Source organism: Rhinoraja longicauda, chromosome 27, assembly GCF_053455715.1.
Source record: "Rhinoraja longicauda isolate Sanriku21f chromosome 27, sRhiLon1.1, whole genome shotgun sequence".
NCBI lineage: Eukaryota > Metazoa > Chordata > Chondrichthyes > Rajiformes > Arhynchobatidae > Rhinoraja > Rhinoraja longicauda.
Window position 1 is genome coordinate 1,901,214 of NC_135979.1, and position 23,851 is coordinate 1,925,064.

The window sequence follows — 23,851 nt, forward strand, 5'->3', positions numbered from 1 at the left end:
TCAGTGACTGCGGTGAAGTAAATCAGTCATCGGCGCTGGACTGCTGGTGCTGTGGTTGAAGCCTTGTGGTTGGGGCTACTCAGTGGCTCCATCACTGCCGATGACATCTCCTGGGTCCTGTGTCTCGGGCAGAATTAGCCCCATTTCGACCTGGAAGGAGCTTGTCATTCGTGTGACAGAGAGGGTGGTAGTACCACACAGCTGTGCAGGCCCTTCGGCCCACCGCATCCGCGCCGACCACCGACCACCCCGTACACCAGCACCATCCTACACACACCAGGGCCAACTTACGATTTTTACCGAAGCCAATTAACCTACAAACCTGGAGGAAATGCTGGAGTAACTCAGCGGGACAGGCAACATCTATGGAGAGAAGGAACGGGTGACGTTTCGGCTCGAGACCCTCCTTCAGACTGACAGTCAGGGGAGAGGGAGACGAGAGATACCAAAGGGCGAGATGTGAAAATTACAGATCAAAGCAGACGATGATCAAGGAAATGTACAAAGGATCATGGATTGGACAGTCTTTATTTCTGAGACCAGATCGATGCATTGCAAGTTTAGTTCAGTTTAGTTTAGTTTAGAGATATGGGGCGGAAACAGGCCCTTCGGCCCACTGAGTCCGCACCAGCCAGCGATCCCCGCACATTGACACAATCCTACACACACTGGGGACAATTTTACATTTATACCAAGCCAATTAACCTACAAACCTGTACGTTTTTGCATCATGGCTAATCTATCTTTTATTTCATAAGTGATAAGAGCAGAATTAGGCCATTTGGCCCATCGAACCTACTCCCGCCATTCTATCATGGCTGATCTATCTTTCCCTCTCAACCCCATTCTCCTGCCTTCTCCCCATAACCTTTGACACCCGCACCACCTGTCAATCTCCGTTTTCTCATTTCAATAGACAATAGACGATAGAACGTCCTTCCTAAAGGTACATCCTTATATTCAAACAAAGCCTTTCACTATAATAAACCTAAACCTTAACGTTAGATGTGTGCAGGAAGGAACTGCAGGTGCTGGTTTAAACCGAAGAGAGACACAAAAAGCTGCTGGAGTAACTCAGCGGGACAGGCAGCATCTCTGGAGAGAAGCAACGGATGACCTTTCGGGTCGAGACACTTCCTCGGTTAAAGTTAATCAGAGCAATAACCAGGAATGGAGGGCTGAACCCACGTTGGGCAGAAGCCAGTTGATGCGTGATACCAGGGGGTGACTCCACCTACCCCAGGAATTCACTCCTGTTGTGAAACACGACACCGTTTTAATGGACCTTTCTCTCCGTCACCAAGTCCAAGTCAAGTCTGTTGACACACCCGGGCATGAACCGGTTTGTTTTTTTAAGATCTTGGGTTGGAACCAAAGATACTGGAGGAACAAGATGGACCACTCGACCCGCAAAACTGTAGTAGGTCATGACGCCATTTTAGTAGGCAGAAACTTGCAGAAACATTGAAAAAGAAAAATAACAAAAATCTGTGAACTGTTAGATGAGATATATTGTGCATTTTAATGGTATCGTCACACACACTGTTCCCCCACAACACTGATTACACTGCGAGAGGCATAGCCAACGGCGGGCTTTGCTTACTAAAATGGCTCCTTTGCCTACTACACTTCAGTATGGGCGATTTCAACAGAGTGGTCCATCTTGTTCCTCTAGTATCTTTGGTTGGAACTGAATCTGTTCATCGAAGATAGACACAGAGTGCTGGAGTTACTCAGCGGGACAAGCAGCAGCATCTCTGGAGAGAAGGAACGGGTGACGTTTCGGGTCGAGACCCTTCTTCAGACTGAGAGTCAGGGGAGAGGGAGACACAGTGATAAGGAAGCGTAAGGTGTGAGAACGAGACATCAAAGGGGATGCAGATCAATAAGTCATTGGGCAGGAAGGAATTGCGAATGCTGGTTTAAACCGAAGATAGACTCAAAACCCTGAGTCCATTCACGATTATCAAACCCAGGCCAGTAATGTGCAGTGCATCCTATAAAACAATCATCCTCAACAATCCTATCAACAACTAGAGAGTGGCCCTGAGCTACCATCTATCTACCTGACCTTTGGGGTTAGGAGGGAGAGATATATGGCCATGATGATGTACCGGCCCATCTCACCCCTCTGTGTCCCATACAAGCACCTCGAACGGCTTCTCCTGGCCCCGGCTCCATCCAATCGCTGCCCCTCAACTACCCGCTGAACAAGCCGGATTTCGTGGTGGATGCTGCACCACCCACCAAATAGTCAAACTGCCCAACGACATCGAAGACAGTTTGGAAAAGGGTGACAAAGTGGGCATCAGACTGGTGGGCCTCACCTCTGCCTATGATACTGTGTGGCACCAGGGCATGATCTCGAAGCTCCTCCAAACCATCCCTGACCATCATTTAGTGCGGTTCCTTGCCAACATCCTTGCCAACCGCAGTTTTGTACTCAAGACCAGCGACGGACAATCTAGCGACTGCGACGCCTAAGAAACGTAGTCCCCCGAGTCTCGGTACTGGCCCCCATGCTCTTCAATCTCTATATCAGCGATCTGCCACGCACGACCTCGCGCCAGTGTGGATACACTGTGGACCGCTCGATTGTAATCATGTACTGTCTTTCCGCTGAATGGTTAGTGCGCAACAAAAGCTTTTCACTGTACCTCAGCACACGTGCCAATAAACTAAACTGAAACTAAACTGTGAGCTTTTCTCTCAAAGCTTTTCACTGTCCGTCGGTACGCGTGACATTACTATGTCTATTATTGTTTAGTTAAACTAAACCAAAACTTGACTCTATCCCTACAAGCAGTGAATTCCAGATCATCATTACTCTCCAACTAAGTGCTTTCTAACATTGCCTGAGGATGTTTGGTGGAAGGTTTAACGCTGGGACCACAGCCCCCTGCTACCACCACCCTGCTGGCCCCACTGACAGCTCACACCACCAGGGGCCTTTCCACACTGTCAAGTTTCCCAGATCATCAAAGACTTCTGGAAACAGTTGAAAAACATGAGAATAATTTAAGAATTAATAAAATGCTTAAAAATAAATTCATCTAAAGGCACTTCCAGCTTGTGTAAATCAATGAATACAAAAAAGTCGGGACCATTCTTCTGCTTGGCTTGTGGGGGAGTCTAGGACTAGAGGTCACAGCCTCAGAATTAAAGGACGTTCCTTCAGGAAGGAGATGAGGAAAAATTTCTTTGGTCATTCAATGCCACAGACGGCTGAAGGCCAGGTCATTGGATACTTTTAAGGCTGAGATTGACAGATTGTTGATTAGTGCGGGTGTCAGGGGTTATGGGGAGAAGGCAGGAGAATGGGGTTAGGAGGGAGAGATAGATCAGCCATGATTGAATGGCGAAGTAGACTCGATGGGCCGAATGGCCTAATTCTGCTGCTAGAACTTATGAACCATGTCGGAAGAGAGGTAGTTCTTCTACTCATTGCAAGCATTGTAAGGATAGGTATGCTGTCAAGCTGCAGAACCTGGCCAGATGTTAGTCACAATGTAGATGGACATTGGGTGTCGCAAATCCAGGGGTGGCTGCTCAGACTATAGCAGTGGACCAAAGTAAACAGCATGGGGGAAAAAGACACAGAGTGCTGGAGTAACTCAGCGGGTCAGGCAGCATCTGTGGAGAACACGAATAGGTGACGTTTCACAGAGTGCTGGAGTAACTCAGCGGGTCAGGCAGCATCTCCAGAGAACACGGATAGGTGACGTTATACGCAAGCAGAATATGAACCTCAGACTATTTTTGATCGGACTTTGCTGGCTTGACCTTGGACTAAACGTTACACCCTTTATCATGTATCTGTACACTGTGGACGGCTCGATTGTAATCATGTATAGTCTTTCCGCTGACTGGATAGCACGACGCAACAAAAGCTTTTCCCTGTACCTCGGTACACGTGACAATAAACTGAACAAAAGTAATGCTGGACACAAAATGCTGGAGTAACTCAGCGGGACAGGCAGCATCTCTTGGGAGAAGGAACGGGTGACGTTTCGGGTCGAGACCCTTCTTCAGACTAGTCAGGGGAGAGGGAAACGAGGGATATAGACGGTGTAAACTAAATGAGGTGCTGTTCCTCCAGTTTGCGTGTGTCCTCACTCTGACAGTGGAGGAGGCCCAGAACTCAGAGGTCAATGTGGGGATGGGAAGAGAAGGTACAATGGTTGGCAACCAGGAGATCCAGCAGCCCGTGGCCACTGCCCGACCGTGGAGCGTGTGCGTGCAGGACTCGCCCTCCAGTCGCACGGGAATGTCAATGGAAATCTTTGTTGTCTGAACGAACACAAAGCCACGTGACCACATTCCTCTCATTTGTCACAATGATTTCATTAACGCAACCCATTGGTATTCTGCAGCCATCAGCCACACCAAGCTGAAGAACAACAGGTTTACACACTGACACAAAGCAGTGCTGGGAAAATGACTTAACACTTTAGAGATACGGCACGGAAACAGGCCCTTCAGCCCACCGAGTCCGTGCCGACCAGCCATCACCCCGCACACCAACGTTACCCTAGCCACAATTTACAATTTTACCGAAGCCAATTAAGCGACAAACCTGCACGTCTTTGGAGTGTGGGAGGAAACCGGAGCGCCCGGAGAAAACCCACGCAGGAGAATGTACAAACTCCATACAGACAGCACCCGTAGTCAGGATCGAACTCGGGTCAATAGACAATAGGTGCAGGAGTAGGCCATTCGGCCCTTCGTGCCAGCACCGCCATTCAATGTGATCATGGCTGATCATTCTCAATCAGTACCCCGTTCCTGCCTTCTCCCCATACCCCCTGACTCCGCTATCCTTAAGAGCTCTATCTAGCTCTCTCTTGAATGCATTCAGAGAACTGGCCTCCACTGCCTTCTGAGGTCTCTGGCGCTGTGAGGCAGCAACTCTACCGCTGCAACACCATGCCACCCCAATCAAATAATATGTATGGACTCGAAGATAGACACAAAATGCTGGAGTTACTCAGCGGGTCAGGCAGCATCTCTGGAGAGAAGGAATGGGTGACGTTCGGGTCGAGACCCTTCTTCAGACCAAGTTGAACCAGTGGAAGCTAACCAACTTAACAGCTTTCGAAATTGAACCATGCTTTTACTGGCTAATGATATGTAAAATCACTCAAGATATTATGGAGCATTCAACACTGATTTGTCTGGGGTCAAACTCCCTGCAGAAATTGCAGGCAGGGAAAATTAAAAATGAAAAATCCATTAAAAATTGGATTTAATTCAGAACACATGATGTGGTGAACAAGTTTCTGAAAAACCTGGTGAATCTGTGGAATTCATTGCCACAGACGGCTGTGGAGGCCAAGTCATTGGGAATTTTTAAAGTGATTGATAGTTTGAAGAAGGGTCTCGACCCGAAATATCACCCATTCCTTCATAAGGTCATAAGTGATAGGAGTAGAATTAGGCCATTTGACCCATCAAGTCTACTCCGCCATTCAACCATGGCTGATCTATCTCTCCCTCCTAGCCCCATTCCCCTGCCTTCTCCCCATAACCCCTGACACCCGCACCAATCAAGAATCTATCAATCTCAGCCTCAAAAATATCCGCTGACTTGGCCTCCACAGTCGTCTGTGGCAATGAATTCCATAGATTCAACACCCACTGACTAAAGAAATTCCTCCTCGTCTCCTTCCTAAAAGAACGTCCTTCAATTCTGAGGCTGTGCCCTCTGGTCCTAGACTCTCCCACCAGTGGAAACATCCTCTCCACATCCACTCTATCTATGCCTTTTACTATTCAGTACATTTCAATGAGGTCCCCCCCTCATTCTTCCTTTCTGTCCATTGCTTCTGTTCAGAGATGCTGCCTGTCCCGCCCGCTGAGTTACTCCAGCATTCTGTGTCTATCTTCAGTGTAAACCAGCATCTGCAGTTCCTTCCTCCACTCAGGTTTGATCCTGACTACGGGCGCTGTCTGTACGGAGTTTGTACGTTCTTCCCGTGACCTGCGTGGGTTTTCTCCGAGATCTTCGGTTTCCTCCCACACTCCAAAGGCGTACATGTTTCTAGGTTATTTGCCTTGGTATAAAAATGGAAAATTGTCCCTAGTGTGTGCAAGGTAGTGTTAGTGTGGGGGGATTGTTGGTCGGCACGGACTTGGTGGGTGGAAGGCCCTGTTTCCGCGCTGTATCTCTAAATCTAAATTGTAGGTTAATTGGCTGGGCAAATGGAAAAAAAAATGTCGCTAGTGTGTGTAGGATAGTGTTAGTGTGCGGGGATCGCTGGGCGGCACGGACCCGGTGGGCCGAAGGGCCTGTTTCCGCGCTGTATCTCTAAATGTAAATGTAAATCTAAAATAGCAAATGATGTCAGGTCAATGTTGTTGCACCCACAAAGATCATGGCCAATATTTGCCGGAGGTGATGGTAATATAAATCATCGCTGCTGTGTTTCCGAGCGACTCGAACCCGAATGGTGTTGCCTCTGCCATTTGATGAGAATAACTGTACAGCAGCGGTCCGAGCCGTTTACATTGCACTGAACGATTGTGCGTACATTGCTTACATGCAAGTGCTTTCGTTTACAGTTTGGGTGGTAGGAGGAAAGCAGTTGCCAAAACCACACTTGCGATCGGTCTGTTTGACACACATCCTCATGGTTTCATGGCACTTCCCAACAGGTTAATGCTGTAAATACGGTCGCCAACTTCCCCACTCCCAAATACGGGACAAAGGGTGATGTCACCGCCCCCGCGCGAGCTCGCCCAGCCAGCGGCCACGTGCTCCCGCTCCATTGGTGGAGCGGGAGCACATGGCCGCTGGCTGGGCGAGGTCATGTGGGGCGCGGGGCGGTGACGTCACCCTTTGTCCCGTATTTGGGAGTCACGAAGTTGGCAACCCTACTAATACGGGACAAGGGCGGTCCCGTACGGGGCAAACCAACTTCGCCCAAAACACCGGATGTCCCGGCTAATACGGGACAGTTGGCGACCCCAGCTGTAAATGCAAAGGGCAGGTTGAACAGGAATTACAGTTCGGTGAGCGATCACTGATTAACACCCGCACGGAAGGTGATTAATCACAATAAAGATATCACCGACTGCCCATTTACAATCAGAACTTTGCAGCGTCCCAGCATAAAAGTAGGAGAACCAAAGATAACGACGCACTGGCGCAGCGGTAGAGTTGTTGCCTCAACAGCGCCGGAGACCCGGGTTCGATCCCGACCACCGGCGCTGTCTGTACGGAGTTTGTACGTTCTCCCCGTTTCCTGCGTGTGATTTCTCCGAGATCTCCGGTTTCCGCCCACATTCCGAAGAAGTGCAGGTTTGTAGGTAAATTGGCTTGGTAAATGTAAAAAATTGTCCCCTATCGTGTTTAGGATAGTGTTAGTGTGTGGGGATCGCTGGTCGGCACGGACTCAGTGGGCCGAAGGGTCTGTTTCTGTGCTGTATCTCTAATTTAAAAACAATAGACAATAGGTGCAGGAGGATGCCATTCGGCCCTTCGAGCCAGCACCACCATTCAATGTGATCATGGCTGATCATTCTCAATCAGTACCCCGTTCCTGCCCTCTCCCCATACCCCCTGACTCCGCTATCCTTAAGAGCTCTATCTAGCTCTCTCTTGAATGCATTCAGAGAATTGGCCTCCACTGCCTTCTGAGGCAGAGAATTCCACAGATTCACAACTCTCTGACTGAAAAGGTTTTTTCCTCGTCTTCGTTCTAAATGGCCGACCCCTTATTCTTAAACTGTGGCCCCTGGTTCTGGAAGGAGGAAACCGAAGATCTCGGAGAAAACCCATCCAGGCCAAAGAGTGTCAGATAAGGAAAGGAGGGGGGAATTGTCAAGCTGGAGGGTGGGATATGGGTGGAAGGGAACAGGGAAGGGGGGGATTTGGAGATGGGAGGGGTGAGAGATGAATGGAGGCTGCAGGGGATGGACCAGGGTGATGGGAGTGGTGGGGGATATGGGAGAAATGTGTGGCGGGGAGGATGAGGGAGGGTGTAGGTGGGTGTAACGTGAAATGTGTAACGTGAATTTTAAGGGTGGCAGGGTGGCGCAGCAGGTAGAGCTGCTGCCTCACAGCGCCAGAGACCCGGGTTCGATCCTGACTACGGGCGCTGTCTGTACGGAGTTTGTACGTTCTCCCCGTGACGTACGTGGGTTTTCTCCGGGTGCTCCGGTTTCCTCCCACACTCCAAAGACGTGCAGGTTTGCAGGTTAATTGGCCTGGTGTACATGTAAATTGTCTCTGGTCTGAAGGAGGGTCTCGACCCGAAACGTCACCCATTCCTTCTCTCCCGAGATGCTGCCTGACCCGCTGAGTTACTCCAGCATTTTGTGTCTACCTGTAAATTGTCCCCAGTGTGTGTAGCATAGTGTTAGTGTGCGAACCTGGGTGGACCAAAGGGCCTGTTTCCGCGCTGTATCTCTACACTAAACTAGTTTAGTCATATATAATTGGTTTAGTGTAGTTTATTGTCGTGTAAAACTGATTATTTTAACCTTCTTTATACTGACTAAAAAGTATAAAAACCCACTTGTCAACTGGCCACAAGAGTTACTGTCGAGGCCATTGATCCAAATGTAAAATTGACCACACACAACCTCAGGGTATTGATGAAGACTTTAGCCACATCTGTCAACAAAGTTTAAATGAGGAGTGATGGGGAAATGGGAGCGATTACATGGCATGATCGTGCTCACAACATCAGGGATCACTCAGGATGAAACCAAGTCGTTTATCACCATCGCCACTGACGGCCTGGCCCCTGTGGCTTGGACACACACCCACAACCTCTCGCATTTTACATCAGTATCACGGATTTTTATCAGGGTGGATTTTATTTCATTTTATATAATTTGTTGCCGGTTCCCCACCCAAAAAGTCTCAATAAATCCATGCTTGTCCTTCTGTCAGGATTGGGCTGCTTCAGGAGAGAAAGTAAGTGTTCTTTAAGCAAGCAAACACAGGCACACAGGCACACAGGCAGACAGGCAGACAGGCAGACAGACAGACAGACAGACAGACAGACAGACAGACAGACAGACAGACAGACAGACAGACAGAAAGACAGACAGACAGACAGACAGACAGACAGACAGACAGACAGACAGACAGACAGACAGACAGAAAGACAGACAGACAGACAGACAGACAGAAAGACAGACAGACAGACAGACAGACAGAAAGACAGACAGAAAGACAGAAAGAAAGACAGAATTCAGACAGACACAGACACACATGGGCCCAAAGGCAGAAAGACAGACACACACAGACACAGATACACACGCACACACAGACACACGCACAGATGAACATACAAGATACACACCAGACACACACACACATGGACACAAACACATGACAAGTGACTGCCATTTTCAGTTTAGAGAGACAGCATGGAAACAGGCCATTCAGCCCACCAAGTCCACGCCTACCATCGATCACCCATTTACACTACTTCTATGTTATCCCACTTTCATAAGTTCCAACAACAGAATTAGGCCGTTCGGCCCATCAAGTCTACTCCGCCATTCAATCATGGCTGATCTAACTTTCCCTCTCAACCCCGTTCTCCTGCCTTCGCCCCATTTCGCATACACTCCCGACAAACTAGAGGCGATTTACACGGGACAAATAACCTACAAACCTGCACATCTTTGGGATATGTGAGGAAACCGGAGCGCCCGGAGAAAACCAACGCAGGTCACGGGGGGAACGTACAAACTCCGCACACAGACAGCATCTGAGGTCAGGATGGAACCCGGGTCTCTGGCGCTGTGAGGCAGCAACTCTACCGCTGCGGTCGGACTGGGTGTCGTTACCCAAACCAATCTTACATCCAACAGATATCAGATTTCTGAATGACGTTCCAGAAGCCTGGGTGCAGGCCCAACCTTCCAAAACAGCTGGAAAGATTCAAGTCTTGGCTTCCAATCCAAGCTCGTCACAATTACAGACTGTCTGATTGATTGATTGGTGGACTAACAATGTCTGCCAATTGTTACAACTGAATAATCACAGATAATGAGCAAGCACTGTACTTCCACCCTTCATACCTCGAGACTATCTCTCCCATTGACTTTCAAACAAACTGATCTATCTCTCCCTCCTAACCCCATTCTCCTGCCTTCTCCCCATAACCCCCGAACACCCGTACTAATGAAGAATCGATCTATCTCTGCCTTAAAAATATCCATTAACTTGGCCTCCACAGCCGTCTGTGGCAAAGAATCACCTCCCTACACCTAAATAAATTCCTCCTCGTCTCCTTCTGAAATGACTGCAAACTCTGGCATTTGGTGCCACTGTGAAATAAGTCGCTGAATTTACTGCAGAGAGAGAGAGAGAGAGACAGCCAGAACATTTTTCTTGTGTTTGTGTTACACTCCTAAGACTTTGGCATGTTATAGCACCATAGATTTCTGCGTCTATTCGGAATTGGCATTAAATGTGGGTTCTCTGACACTCCAGTCGAACCAAGGATCCATTTATGTTCATTCCCCTTGCAATTAGCGTTGGAAAATCAATTAAAAGTCATCACTAACTACTTGTTAGTTTGAGTGTTATTTAATTATTACGGATCGAGTGATTACACGCGAGTAATGCTGAACTAATTGGGGAAAATATGGAGGTAAGGCGGCGTTCGATACGATGGCACAGATGAACACGATGACTGGGAGCCCCAGCAAAGGTGGACGGTCGGAGATAAATAGTAAAACAGGTGAGCAAACGCATGCCAATGAAGGAACGCTGCACAACATGGGCGGCGCGGTGACGCAGCGGTAGAGTTGCTGCCTCACAGCGCCTGAGACCCAGGTTCCATCCTGACTACGGGCGCTGCCTGTACGGAGTTTATACGTTCTTCCCGTTACACTAGTCCCACCTGCCTGTGTTTGGCCCATATCCCTCCAAACATGTCCTATCTACGAACCTCTGACTGTTTGTTAAATGTTGCAATAGTCCTTGCCTCAACGACCTCCTCCGGCAGCTTGTTGTGGAGACAACTACCACCCTTTGTGTAAAATAGTTACCTCTCAGGTTCCTATTAAATCCCCCCCTCCTTAAACCTTTGTCCTCTGGTCATCGATTCCCCTACTCTGGGCAAGAGACTCTGTGCGTCCACCCGATCTGTTCCCCTCATGATTTTATACACCTCTATAAGATCACCCCTCATCCTCCTGCGCTCCAAGGAATAGAGTCCTAGCCTGCTCAACCTCTCCCTGTAGCTCAGACCCTCGAGTCCCGAGTCATTGAGAGACACAGCATGGAAACATGCCCTTCGGCCCACAGAGTCTCTGGAGACCAATTACGTCAATCCTACATTAATCCCACTTTATTTTAATGACATGATAGTTTTTTGTACCCAGTAGACTATAGATGTTCGTAAAAACAGCCAGCATATCGGCCAAGGCAGCACTCATTAGATGTGATCACGAGGTGCTGCCTAGTGGAGTGAAAGCTGAGGGATAGTATCAGACTACATGGCTCTTGGGCTGAATGGCCACAACTTTCTTTGATGGGAAATAAAGACCCGACAGACTCGGGAACCCAAATTGCTGGGAATGTCAGACACATTCCGGCACATTCCGTCTCTAGTTTTTTTGCTTAGTTAGTGCGCAACAACAGCTTTCTGCTGTACCTCGGTACACGTGACAACCAACTAACTCAAACTGAAACCCACTCTAGCTTAAGCACTTTACCAAAAGCCAGCATTTCCATTGAGTACCAGTCACCTCCAACACGATTAAAGGGAATAGCTTTAAAGGGAAGCCCATTAAAAATACAATCGTTCTCAAGATTTAATTTGTTTACGTTAAATTATTCATGAAATTGTTATAAAGCCCATTTCAGAAAGCCGCCAGGCAATAATGCGCACCTCAACATATTCCAATCGCCGCGTATCATAAACCTTTGCCCTCCAATTAACACACCATAAAACTCTGGAATGATCTCACTGAACTCTGAAGAAGGGTCTCGACCCGAAACGTCACCTATCCGTGTTCTCCACAGATGCTGCCTGACCCGCTGAGTTACTCCAGCACTCTGTGAAACGTCACCTATCCATGTTCTCCACAGATGCTGCCTGACCCGCTGAGTTACTCCAGCACTCTGTGAAATGTCACCTATCCGTGTTCTCCACAGATGCTGCCTGACCCGCTGAGTTACTCCAGCACTCTGTGAAACGTCACCTATCCGTGTTCTCCACAGATGCTGCCTGACCCGCTGAGTTGCTCCAGCACTCTGTGCCTTCTTTTGTACACCAGTATCTGCACCTCCTTGTTTCTACTAAGACTACTTGTCGTGCCCTTATAGCCACTTGTCCCTGGAGTCTCTGGCGCTGGGGGGCAGCATCTCTACCAATACACCACCGTGCCAACCAGGGTTAAACAGCACATATTCACTTTGCATGTCCTCAACCATCTGGATTCCTCTCACGCTGACCCAGGCCAGAGTGGGTGTTATTCAACCATCATGACCAAATGCCAGCCAAAAGCCTCTAGGGGGGAACTGCAGATGCTGGTGTAAACCGAAGGTAGACACAAAATGCTGGAGTAACTCAGCGGGACAGGCAGCATCTCTGGAGAGAAGGAATGGGTGCAAGAGACAAGTGGCAATAAGGGTACAACAAGTAGTCTTAGCAGAAACAAGGAGGTGCAGATACTGGTTTACAAAAGAAGACACAGAGTGCTGGAGCAACTCAGCAGGTCAGGCAGCATCTGTGGAGAACATGGTCTCGGCCCGAAACGTCACCCATTCCTTCTCTCCAGGGATGCTGCCTGACCCGCTGAATCACTCCAGCATTTTGTGTCTAAATGTCAGCCAAGACATTGCTGAAATACTGTTCCCATCTCACCAGGACCGTCATGTCACACAGGCCAGCAGTCAGCCTGTGGTCAAAGGTTTGTGTTCTTTCACACAGCTCATCAAGCTGGAAAGAGTGCAGTGAAAATCTACAAGGATGTTGCCAGGTCATGAGGGCCTGAGCTCCAGGGGGAGGTTGGGCAGGCTAGGAGCTGGTTCCTTGAAGTGCAGGAGGATGAGGATTGATCTTATAGTGGTGAACAAAATCACGAGGGGAATAAACAGGGTGAATGCACAGAGTCTTTAACCCAGAGTCGGGGAATCAAAAACTAGAGGACACAAGTTTAAGGTGAGTTGGGCCAGATTAAATAAGAACCTGAGCGGGAATGTGCGGGAACGAGCTGTCAGAGGAAGTAGTTGACGCAGATACTATGACAACATTTAAAAGACACTTGCGTAAACCAAAGATAGACATGTTCTCCACAGATGTTGCCTGACCCGCTGAGTTACTCCAGCTTTGTGTGTCTGGAAACAAAGGGGTACCCGGCTTGGGGGGTGTGGGCGCTAAGAACAAAGAGGGGCCATTGGGAACAACATTGAACTCTAACTTTGTCAACGTCCTATATGTGGCGATTCTTTGCATAAGTTCAGAAGTGATAGGAGCAGAATTAGGCCATTCGGCCCATCAAGTCTACTCCGCCATTCAATCATGGCTGATCTATCTCTCCCCGCCTACTCCCCATAACCTCTGACACCTGCACTAATCAAGAATCTATCTATCTCTGCCTTAACAATATCCACTGACTTGGCCTCCACAGCCTTGTGTGACAAAGAATTCCACAGATTCACCACCCTCTGACTAAAGAAACTCCTCCTCATCTCCTTCCTAAAAGAACGTCCTTCAATTCTGAGGCTGTGCCCTCTGGTCCTAGACTCTCCCACTAGTGGAAACATCCTCTCCACATCCACTCTATCCAGGCCGCTCACTATTCGGTAGATTTCAATGAGGCCCCCCCTCATTTTACTAAACTCCAGCGAGTACAGGCCCAGTGCCGACAAACACTCATAGTAGGTTCACCTACTCTACACCATAATGAGCCCTTAGTGTCACAGTTACCTGGATGGATGAAACACCTGTACCTGTAACTCCCACAGAACACAGATGCCACAAATGGCATTAAAACAAATTCTCACTCACATCGGCAGCACACGGGGAAACTTTGCCCCGCTGAAGTCAAGCTCAAATAATGATAAAAATGTTGTTGCCTGGATACTAAATGCTTCAGCAAATTATTCTGAGCCTCCACTTACTGAATCCTTTCTGATTTGTGCACTCGTCTTAAAACGATACTCACTATTCCCAGGGCTTGCTGGAACATAATTCCCTCTGAATTCACAGTTCATAATTGCTAGGAGAAATTAGGCAATTCGGCCCATCCAGTCTACTCTGCCATTCAATCATGGCTGATCTATCTCTCCTAACCCCATTCTCCTGCCTTCTCCCCATAACCCCCGACACCCGCACTAATCAAGAATCTGTCAATTTCCGCCATCAAAATTGCCATTGACTTGACCTCCACAGCCACCTGTGGCAATTAATTCCACAGATTCACCTCTGAGAAAATGAACTGCAATGCTGCAATCTTGAGTAAAACACAAAGTGCTGGAGGACTTCAGCAGACCAGGCAGCATCTGTGGGGGGGACGGATGGGTCAGGAAGCTGAAGAAGAGTCCCAACCCCAAACGTCATCTGTCCATCCCCTCCACAGATGCTGCCTGACCCGCTGAGTTACTCCAGCACTCTGTGAAACGTCACCTATCCATGTTCTCCACAGATGCTGCCTGACCCGCTGAGTTACTCCAGCACTCTGTGAAACGTCACCTATCCATGTTCTCCACAGATGCTGCCTGACCCGCTGAGTTACTCCAGCACTCTGTGAAACGTCACCTATCCATGTTCTCCACAGATGCTGCCTGACCCGCTGAGTTACTCCAGCACTCTGTGAAACGTCACCTATCCATGTTCTCCACAGATGCTGCCTGACCCGCTGAGTTACTCCAGCACTCTGAAACGTCACCTATCCATGTTCTCCACAGATGCTGCCTGACCCGCTGAGTTACTCCAGCACTCTGTGAAACGTCACCTATCCATGTTCTCCACAGATGCTGCCTGACCCACTGAGTTACTCCAGCACTCTGTGGTTTGCTTGTACTTCACAAACACATTCTGCTCTGCACGTTGTGAGCCACTTGGGACAGGTACTGAGCTCCAAAATCCCTGCCTGTAGTTCAGTTTAGTGTAGAGATACAGTGCAGAAACAGGCCCTTCAGCCCACCGAGTCCGTGCCGACCAGCGATCCCCCCCGAACACTAGCAATATCACACACACGAGGAACGATTTACATTTACACCAAGCCAATTAACCTACAAACCTGCACACGCCTTTGGAGTGTGGGAGGAAACCGCAGCACCCGGAGAAAACCCACGCGGGTCACGGGGAGAACGTACAAACTCCGCACAGACGGCACCCGTAGTCAGGATGGAACCCGGGTCTCTGGCGCTGTGAGGCAGCAACTCTACCGCTGCGCCACCGTGCCACCCCCTTTCACAAATATGGAGCGGCCTGTCATAGTGAAATCAAAGACTTCAAGGAATTTATGTTGCGATTGGATTGACGAACATTGGGATTATTACGTCGTTCAAACGCTCCCTGCACAGGTATCTTGATTCCCCCTTTACAGGTGGAAACTTCCACAGCAAATCAGATACAACAAACTGGATGAAGCTCGGCAGCTCACATGCAAAAGATGTGGATTTAAAGTCAACCATTCAAATGATCGCAATACAACACTAATCTTAGCTACAGTCGGCAAGGCCAGCAGCAGAATCACTGACCATTCTCACCCCGGCCACTCCCTCTTCTCCCCTCTCCCATCGGGCAAGAGGTACAGAAGTGTGTAAACGCACACCTCCAGATTCAGGGACAGTTTCTTCCCGGCTGTTATCAGGCAACTGGACTGTCCTACCACAACCAGAGAGTGGCCCTGACCTCCCATCTACCTCATTGGAGACCCTTGGATTATCTTTAATCGGACTTTACCTTGCACTAAACGTTATTCCCTATATCATGTATCTGTACACTGTGGACAGCACGATTGTAATCATGTATTGTCTTTCCGCTGACTGGTTAGCACGCAACGAAAACTTTTCACTGTACCTCGGTACACGTGACAATAAACTAAACTGAAGTCTGAAGATGGGTCTCGACCCAAAATGTCACCTATTCCTTTTCAAAAGCACAGTGAAAAAGCACCAACTTCTACAGATAGGCCGTAGAAAGCATTTCCTTGGGACGTATCACAGCACGGTTTGGGAACAGTTCCACCCAGGACCAATTTCAGCGAATTGTGGACGCAGCCCAGACCATCACACAAACCAACCTCCCTTCCATTGCCTCCATCTACACCTCACGCTGCCTCGGCAAGGCCAGCAGCATCATCAAGGACCAGTCTCACCCCGGCCACTCCCTCTTCTCCCCTCTCCCATCGGACAAGAGGTACAGAAGTATGAAAACGCACACCTCCAGATTCAGGGACAGTTTCTTCCCGGCTGTTATCAGGCAACTGAACCATCCTACCACAACCAGAGAGTGGCCCTGACCTCCCATCTACCTCATTGGAGACCCTTGGAATCTCTTTAATCGGACTTTACCTTGCACTAAACGTTATTCCCTATATCATGTATCTGTACACTGTGGACAGCTCGATTGTAATCATGTGTTGTCTTTCCGCTGACTGGTTGGCACGCAACAAAAGCTTTTCACTGTACCTCGGTACACGTGACAATAAACTAAACTCAACTGAACAGATACAAGTGCTTCCCAACCAATGAACAACACATGCAAAATGTTCACCACAATCTCCCAGCTCATGTGTTCAGCTCTACAAGAGCATGATATAATACTGAGTCTATGTTTTCTGGGATTATAATGGGGGACGATATGAATCGCCTTTGACACTGGAATATTGTGAGGAAGCAGTTATTGTTTGGTACATTAGAAAGACTTTAATATAACAACAATCCACAGTTTCAAGCCACTTGGATTTGAGATTAGCAACTACAGCCATCAGTTACTAACGGCACCAAGATATCACAAAGCACCCAAAGCCCACGGATCACACAGCGTTTCACACCCCCTACTCAGATTGAACTCAAAATCACCAGCGTGTGGAGGGTGCGAGCTTTAAACCACAGAACCAGCTGCAGCACCACACTAGTAGTGGCTGCCTGCGTGAGCAACAAGTGGAACTGCACACTCAGCTGCTCTGCAGACAGAGGGAGAAGGGGAGAGGGTGTGTGTGTGTGTGTGTGTGTGTGTGTGTGTGTGTGTGTGTGTGTGTGTGTGTGTGTGTGTGTGTGTGTGTGTGAGAGAGAGAGAGAGAGAGAGAGAGAGAGAGAGAGAGAGAGAGAGAGAGAGAGAGAGAGAGAGAGAGAGAGAGTGTGTGTAAGAGAGAGTATTTGAGTGAGAGAATGTGTGTGTGAGAGAGAGCGAGAGACAGTGAGATAGTGTGAGTGTGTAAAGGAGAGACAGTGTGTGTGTGTAAGAGAGAGTATGTGAGAGAGTGAGAGAGAGAGAGAGAGAGTGTGTGAGAGAGTATGAGAGAGTGTATATGAGAGTGTGCGTGTGAGTGTGTGTGAGTATGTGAGAGTGTGTGAGAAAGAGATAGAGAGTGTGAGAGAGAGCGTGTGTGTGAGTTCGTAAGGGGTGACCAGGCAGTGTGAGTGTGTAAGGGGTGACCAGGCAGTGTGAGTGTGTGTGGGGTGCACCAGGCAGCGTGAGTGAGCGTGTAAGGCGTGCACCAGGCGGTGTGAGTGTGAGTGTGTGTAAGGGTGCACCCGGCAGTGTGAGTGAGCGTGTAAGGGGTGCACCAGGCGGTGTGTGAGTGTGAGCGTGTAAGGCGTGCACCAGGTGGTGTGAGTGAGTGTGAGTGAGTGTGTAAGGTGTGCACCAGGCAGTGTGAGTGTGTGTAAGGCATGCACCAGGTGGTGTGAGAGTGTGTGAGAGTGAGTAAGGGGTGCACCAGGCTGTGTGAGTGTGTGTGTAAGGGGTGCCCCAGGCGGTGTGAGTGTGAGTGAGTGTGTAAGGGGTGCACCAGGCTGTGTGAGTGTGTGTGTGTGTGTGTAAGGGGTGCCCCAGGCGGTGTGAGTGTGTGAGAGTGTGTGTGTGTGAGAGTGTGTAAGGGGTGACCAGGTGGTGTGAGTGAGTGCGTGTGAGTGTGTAAGGGTGCACCAGGTGGTGTGAGTGTGTGTGAGTGTGAAAGGCGTGCACCAGGCGGTGTGAGAGTGTGTGTGCGTGCACCAGGCGGTGCGAGTGTGTGTGTGAGTGTGAAAGGGTGCCCCAGGCGGTGTGTGTGTGTGTGAGTGTGTGCGTGTGTAAGGGTGCCCCCGGCGGTGAGTGTGTAAGGGATGCACCAGGCGGTGTGAGTGAGTGTGTGTGAGTGTGTAAGACTTGCCCCAGGCGGTGTGAGCCTCACCTTCCAGCCGGCTGAGCTGTTGCTGTCGCCTTTATCCTTGAAGTAGGGGATGTGCCGGACCATCCAGTCGTAGATCTGTGCCAGTGTGAGGCGTTTGTCGGGGGAGCTGTTGATGGCGCGGGTGATCAGGTCGGCGTAGCTCAAGTTGCCCCACGCGTTCCTGCGCGATGATTTCTTGCGGTGTTGCCCGTTGTCGGCGCCGCCCAACGATGCTCCAGCCCGGGCTGTGTCCGAGACCCCACCCGGACCCCCCTCCCCACCGGCCAGACCCGACCCCGACCCCATCCCCTCCGGCTCCACCTCCGTCTTCACCTCCACCTCCGGCCGGGGCAGCGGCCAAGTGCACGACCGTGGCCGGCTCTGGGGCTCGAAGTCCGGGTCCGTGGCGACAGGAGACGCCGCCGCCGCCGCTTCCATCTCGACCGGTAACTGAACACTGGGGGAGAGAAGAGATGACAGTGGGTGTCAGAGAGAGAGAGAGAGGAGGGGGGAGAGAGAGGGGAAGAGGGAGGGAGGGGGGGGAGAGAGGAGGGAGGGGGGGGAGAGAGGAGGGAGGGGAGGGAGGGGAGAGAGGGGAGAGAGGGGAGGGAGGGGAGGGAGGGGAGGGAGGGGAGTGGGGAGGGAGGGGAGAGAGGGGAGAGAGGGGAGAGAGAGAGAGGGGGAGAGAGAGGGGAAGAGGAGAGTAGAGGGGAGCGAGTAAGGGGGAAGAAAGAGAGAGTGAGGGGGTGCGAGCCGGAGGGGAGGGGGTGAGTGGAGTGGGTGGGGGTGGGGTGGGGGAGCCAGAGGCAGAGCCAGTGCCGCTACCTGCTCCGCTGTCGCTCTGGTCGCGGATCCGCTGTAACTGCGCCGCTCCCGGCCCCGCAACACCAGCGGGAATCCCCACTGACGTCACCGCCGCCCAGCTGCGCCGTGGGCGGGGCTTAGGCAGAGGGATTCCCCCTCCCCAGCCCCGCCCCCTCCGCACCGCAGCCCTACCCCCCACCCCAAGACCCCCCCCCCACCCCAAGACCCCCCCCAACCCCCAGCCCCACCCCCACCCCAACACCCAGCCCCACCCCCACCCCAAGACCCACCCCCACCCCAAGACCCCCCCCAACACCCAGCCACACCCCCACCCCCAGCCCCACCCCCAACCCCACCCCCACCCCCACCCCCACCCCCACACCCACCCCCACACCCACCCCCACACCCACCCCAACACCCAGCCCCACCCCCACATCCAGCCATACCCCCAGCCACACCCCACCCCCACACCCACCCCAACACCCCAACCCTCACCCCCACACCCAGCCCCACCCCCACACCCAGCCCCACCCCAACCCCCAGCCCCACCCTCCCCACCCCAACACCCAGCCCCACCCTCCCCACCCCAACACCCAACCCCACCCCCAGCCCCACCCCCAGCCCAACACCCAGCCCCACCCCCAACACCCAGCCCCACCCCCAGCCACGCCCCCAGCCCCACCCCCAGACCCAGCCCCACCCCCAGACCCAGCCCCACCCCAACCCCCAGCCCCACCCCAACACCTAGCCCCACCCCAACACCCACCCCCAGCCCAACACCCAGTCCCACCCCTAACACCCAGCCCCACCCCCAACACCCAGCCCCACCCCCAACACCCAGCCCCAGCCCCACCCCAACACCCAGCCCCACCCCCAGCCCCACCCCCACCATAACACCCACCCCCAGCCCCACCCCCCACCCCCACCCCCATCCCAACACCCAAGTTTGAAGGAACATGTAGAACAGACCATGGTTTGCTGGGGGAAGCTGACAACAAAGCAAACGGAGATAACATTTAATCAGGGGGACACTCAGACTGGTGGGAGAACTGGGAAGGGGGAGGGATGGAGAGAGAGGGAAAGCAAGGGTTACTTGAAGTTAGAGAAGCCAATGTTCACACCGCTGGCGTGTAAGCTGCCCAAGCGAAATATGGGATGCTGTTCCTCCAATTTGCGTTGGGGCTGACTACACTCACTATACCACACAGTCTGAAGAAGGGCCTCGACCCGAAACGTCACCCATTCCTTCTCTCCAGAGATGCTGCCTGTCCCGCTGAGTTACTCCAGCATTTTGTGTCTACCTTCGATTTAAACCAGCATCTGCAGTTTTATTTCCTACACACCACACAAGGAATCCCATACAAACACTATTTAATGCACCAGTATTTTACAAAGGTGTAAAATTCATGGACCGGTAAGGTGTACTTTATAAACATGTTACATTAAATCCAAACGAACAGTTTACTGCTGACCATTCACGATATTTTTCCCCGCCAGTAATTGCTCAGAGTTAGAGTCACAGAGTGTGTCGGGGTGGAAACAGGCCCTTCGGCCCAACTCGCCCATACCGACCAACATGCCCCATCTGCACTAGTCCCACCTTCACAGGTTATAGGAGTACAATTAGGCCGTTCGGCCCATCGAGCCTACTCCACCATTCCATCATGGCTGATCTCTCCCTCCTAACCCCATTTTCCTGCCTTCCCCCCATAACCATTGACACCCGTTCTTATCAAGAATTTCTCCATCTCTGCCTTAAAAATATCCACTGACTTGGCCTCCACAGCCCTCTGTGGCGATGAGTTCCACAGATTCACCACCCTCTGACTAAAGAAGTTCCTCCTCACCTCCTTTCTAAAAGAGTGCCCTTTAATTCTGAGACTGTGCCCTCTTGTCCTAGAGTCTCCCACATTCCCTGCATTTGGCCCATATCCCTCTAAACCTATCCCATCCATGTCCAAATGGCTCTTAAATGTTGCGATAAAACCTGCCTCAACTACTTTCTCCGGCAGCTCGTTCCATACACCCACTACCCTCTGTGTGAAAAAAATTACCTCTCAGGTTTCTATTAAATCTTTCCCACCTCACCTTAAACCTATGTCCTCTAGTTCTTGATTCCCCTACTCTGGGCAAGAGACTAGATGTGTTTAACCAAACTATTCCTTTCCTGATTTTGTACAGCTCTATAAGATCACCCCTCATCCTCCTGCGTTCTAAGGAAAAATGTAAAAATTGTCCCTAGTGGGTGTAGGATAGTGTTAGTGTGCGGGGATCGCTGGTCGGTGCGGTCCCGGTGGGCCGAAAGGGCCTGTTTCCGCGCTATATCACGAAAATAAACTAAAACTAAGCATACACACCAATAGTGAAAATGCACCACTATTCAAATGGAAATGAAAGTTAATGATGTAACTCATGAAGATAAATATTGATGCAGCCACTGACTGCTTGATCCCAACTGAACTGGTACACGCCGACTGGTACCAGTGAATAAACGCATGCTCAACTCCAGGTATATTTGACAGAGTTTTCAAATCCTCTGCAAGATACAAAATGCATCTTGGTTGGAAAGAAACTGCAGATGCTGTTCGGCGCCGCCCAGCGATCCCCGCACATTAACACCATCCTACACCCACAAGGGACAATGTTTACATTTACCAAGCCAATTAACCAACAAACCTGCACGTCTTTGGAGTGTGGGAGGAACCCCACGCAGGGGAGAACGTGCAAACTCCGTACAGACAGCACCCGTAGTCGGGATCGAACCCGGGTCTCCGGCGTTGCATTCGTTGTAAGGCAGCAACTCTACCGCTGCGCCACCGTGACCGCCCGTCCACAGATTCACCACCCTCTGGCTAAAGAAATCCCTCCTCAACTTCTTCCTAAAGGAACGCCCTTTTATTCTGAGTCTGTGCCCTCTGGTCCTAGACTCTCCCACTAGTGGAAACATCCTCTCCACATCCACTCTATCCAGGCCGCTCACTATTCGGTAAGTTTCAACGAGGTCCCCCCTCATCCTTCTAAACTTGGAAAAGTAAGTTTATTTTCACTTTCCCCTCACTCACTTCATTATTTGACTTGTGTAGGAAAATAACTGCAGATGCTGGTACAAATCGAAGGTATCTCAAAATGCTGGAGTAACTCAGCAGGTCAGGCAGCATGTAGGAGAGAGGGAATGGGTGACGTTTCGGGTCGAGACCATTCTTCAGACTGAAAGACTTATTTTACTTTGTCTCGGTCTTACGGGGATCTGTTTTACTTGGCGTACTTGTCCATGAGCTCATACATTCAGACGTGCGGCTGGTGTTTTTGTGTGTTTGTTAAAAGGTACAGCTCACAGCGATCTTAAAGATGCTGGAAGTTTGAAACGTAAATACAACGTGCTGGAAATACTCAGCAGGTCAGTGAACATCTGTGGAGAGAGAAACAGAGGCAATGTTTCAGGTTGAAGACCACAGCAGGGCATGTTTTGATCAATAGACAATAGGTGCAGGAGTAGGCCATTCGGCCCTTCGAGCCAACACCGCCATTCAATGTGATCATGGCTGATCATTCTCAATCAGTACCCCGTTCCTGCCTTCTCCCCATACCCCCTGACTCCGCTATCCTTAAGAGCTCTATCCAGCTCTCTCTTGAATGCATTCAGAGAATTGGCATCCACTGCCTTCTGAGGCAGAGAATTCCACAGATTCACAACTCTCTGACTGGAAAAGTTTTTCCTCGTCTCCGTTCTAAATGGCCTACCCCTTATTCAAAGTGGCAATTGTGCCCAATCTGGGATTTCCTTTGTCACTCCGCATTTTCATAAGTTCCAGGAGCAGAATTAGGCCATTCAGCCCATTGAGTCTAGTCCGCTATTCAATCATGGCTGATCTATCTTTTTTTCTCAACCCCATTCTCCCCATCTCTCCTCCCAACTTAATGACACCTTTGTGTAGGAAGGAACTGCAGATGCTGGTTTAAACCAAAGATAGACACAGAAAGCTGGAGCAACTCAGCGGGTCAGGCATCATCTCTGGGGAAAAGGGATGGGTGATGTTTTGGGTCCAGATCCTTCTTCAGTCTGAAGAAGGGTCTCGACCAGAAATGTCACCTATTTCTTAATGACATCTTTATTATAGGAGGGTGACCAAAACGGAATATAATACTCCAAATGTGGCCTCGCCAACATTTTGTACAACTGTGACATAACGTCCCAACCTTTGTACTCAGTCCCCTGACAGATGAAGGCTACGTCAAGGCAGATGAGGAGCGGCACGGTGGCGCAGCGGTAGAGTTGCTGCCTCACAGCGCCAGAGACCCGGGTTCCATCCCGACCACGGTTGCTGTCTGTACGGAGTTTGTACGTTCTCCCCGTGACCATGTGGGTTTTCTCCGGGTGCTCCGGTTTCCTCCCACATTCCAAAGACGTACAGGTTTATAGGTTAATTGGCCTGGTATAATTGCAAATTGTCCCTAGTGTGTGTAGGATAGTGTTAGTGTGCGGGGATCGCTGGTCGGCACGGACGCGATGGGCCGAAGGGCCTGTTTCTGCGCTGTATCTCTAAAGTCTAAAGTGCCAAAAGCCTTCTATACCACCCTGATACCAAGCACATTCTTTTCCTGAAAAAATACACAAAGTCCTGGACTCATTCAACAGGTCAAGTAGCATCTCTGGAAAAAGACGAAGAAAATTCTCTGTAACTGCCTGACCCGCTGAGTTACTCCTGCACTTTGTGCCTTTTTGTAGTAAACAAGCATCTGCAGTTCC

At 50.4% G+C, this 23,851-nt stretch overlaps 1 protein-coding gene across 1 annotated transcript in view; it reads right to left on the reverse strand.

Annotated features, from left to right (window-relative positions):
• Positions 1-19,149, reverse strand: part of LOC144606936 (forkhead box protein O3-like) — a 122,042-nt gene extending 102,893 nt beyond the window's left edge. Inside the window, exons 1-2 of the mRNA XM_078423461.1 lie at positions 19,126-19,149; positions 18,322-18,757 (exon numbers count right to left, since the gene is read on the reverse strand). Of these exons, the coding sequence (XP_078279587.1) occupies positions 18,322-18,738 (417 nt within the window). The 5' untranslated portion in view covers positions 18,739-18,757; positions 19,126-19,149. The remainder of the gene's footprint in view (positions 1-18,321; positions 18,758-19,125) is intronic.
• Positions 19,150-23,851: the final 4,702 nt, after the last annotated feature.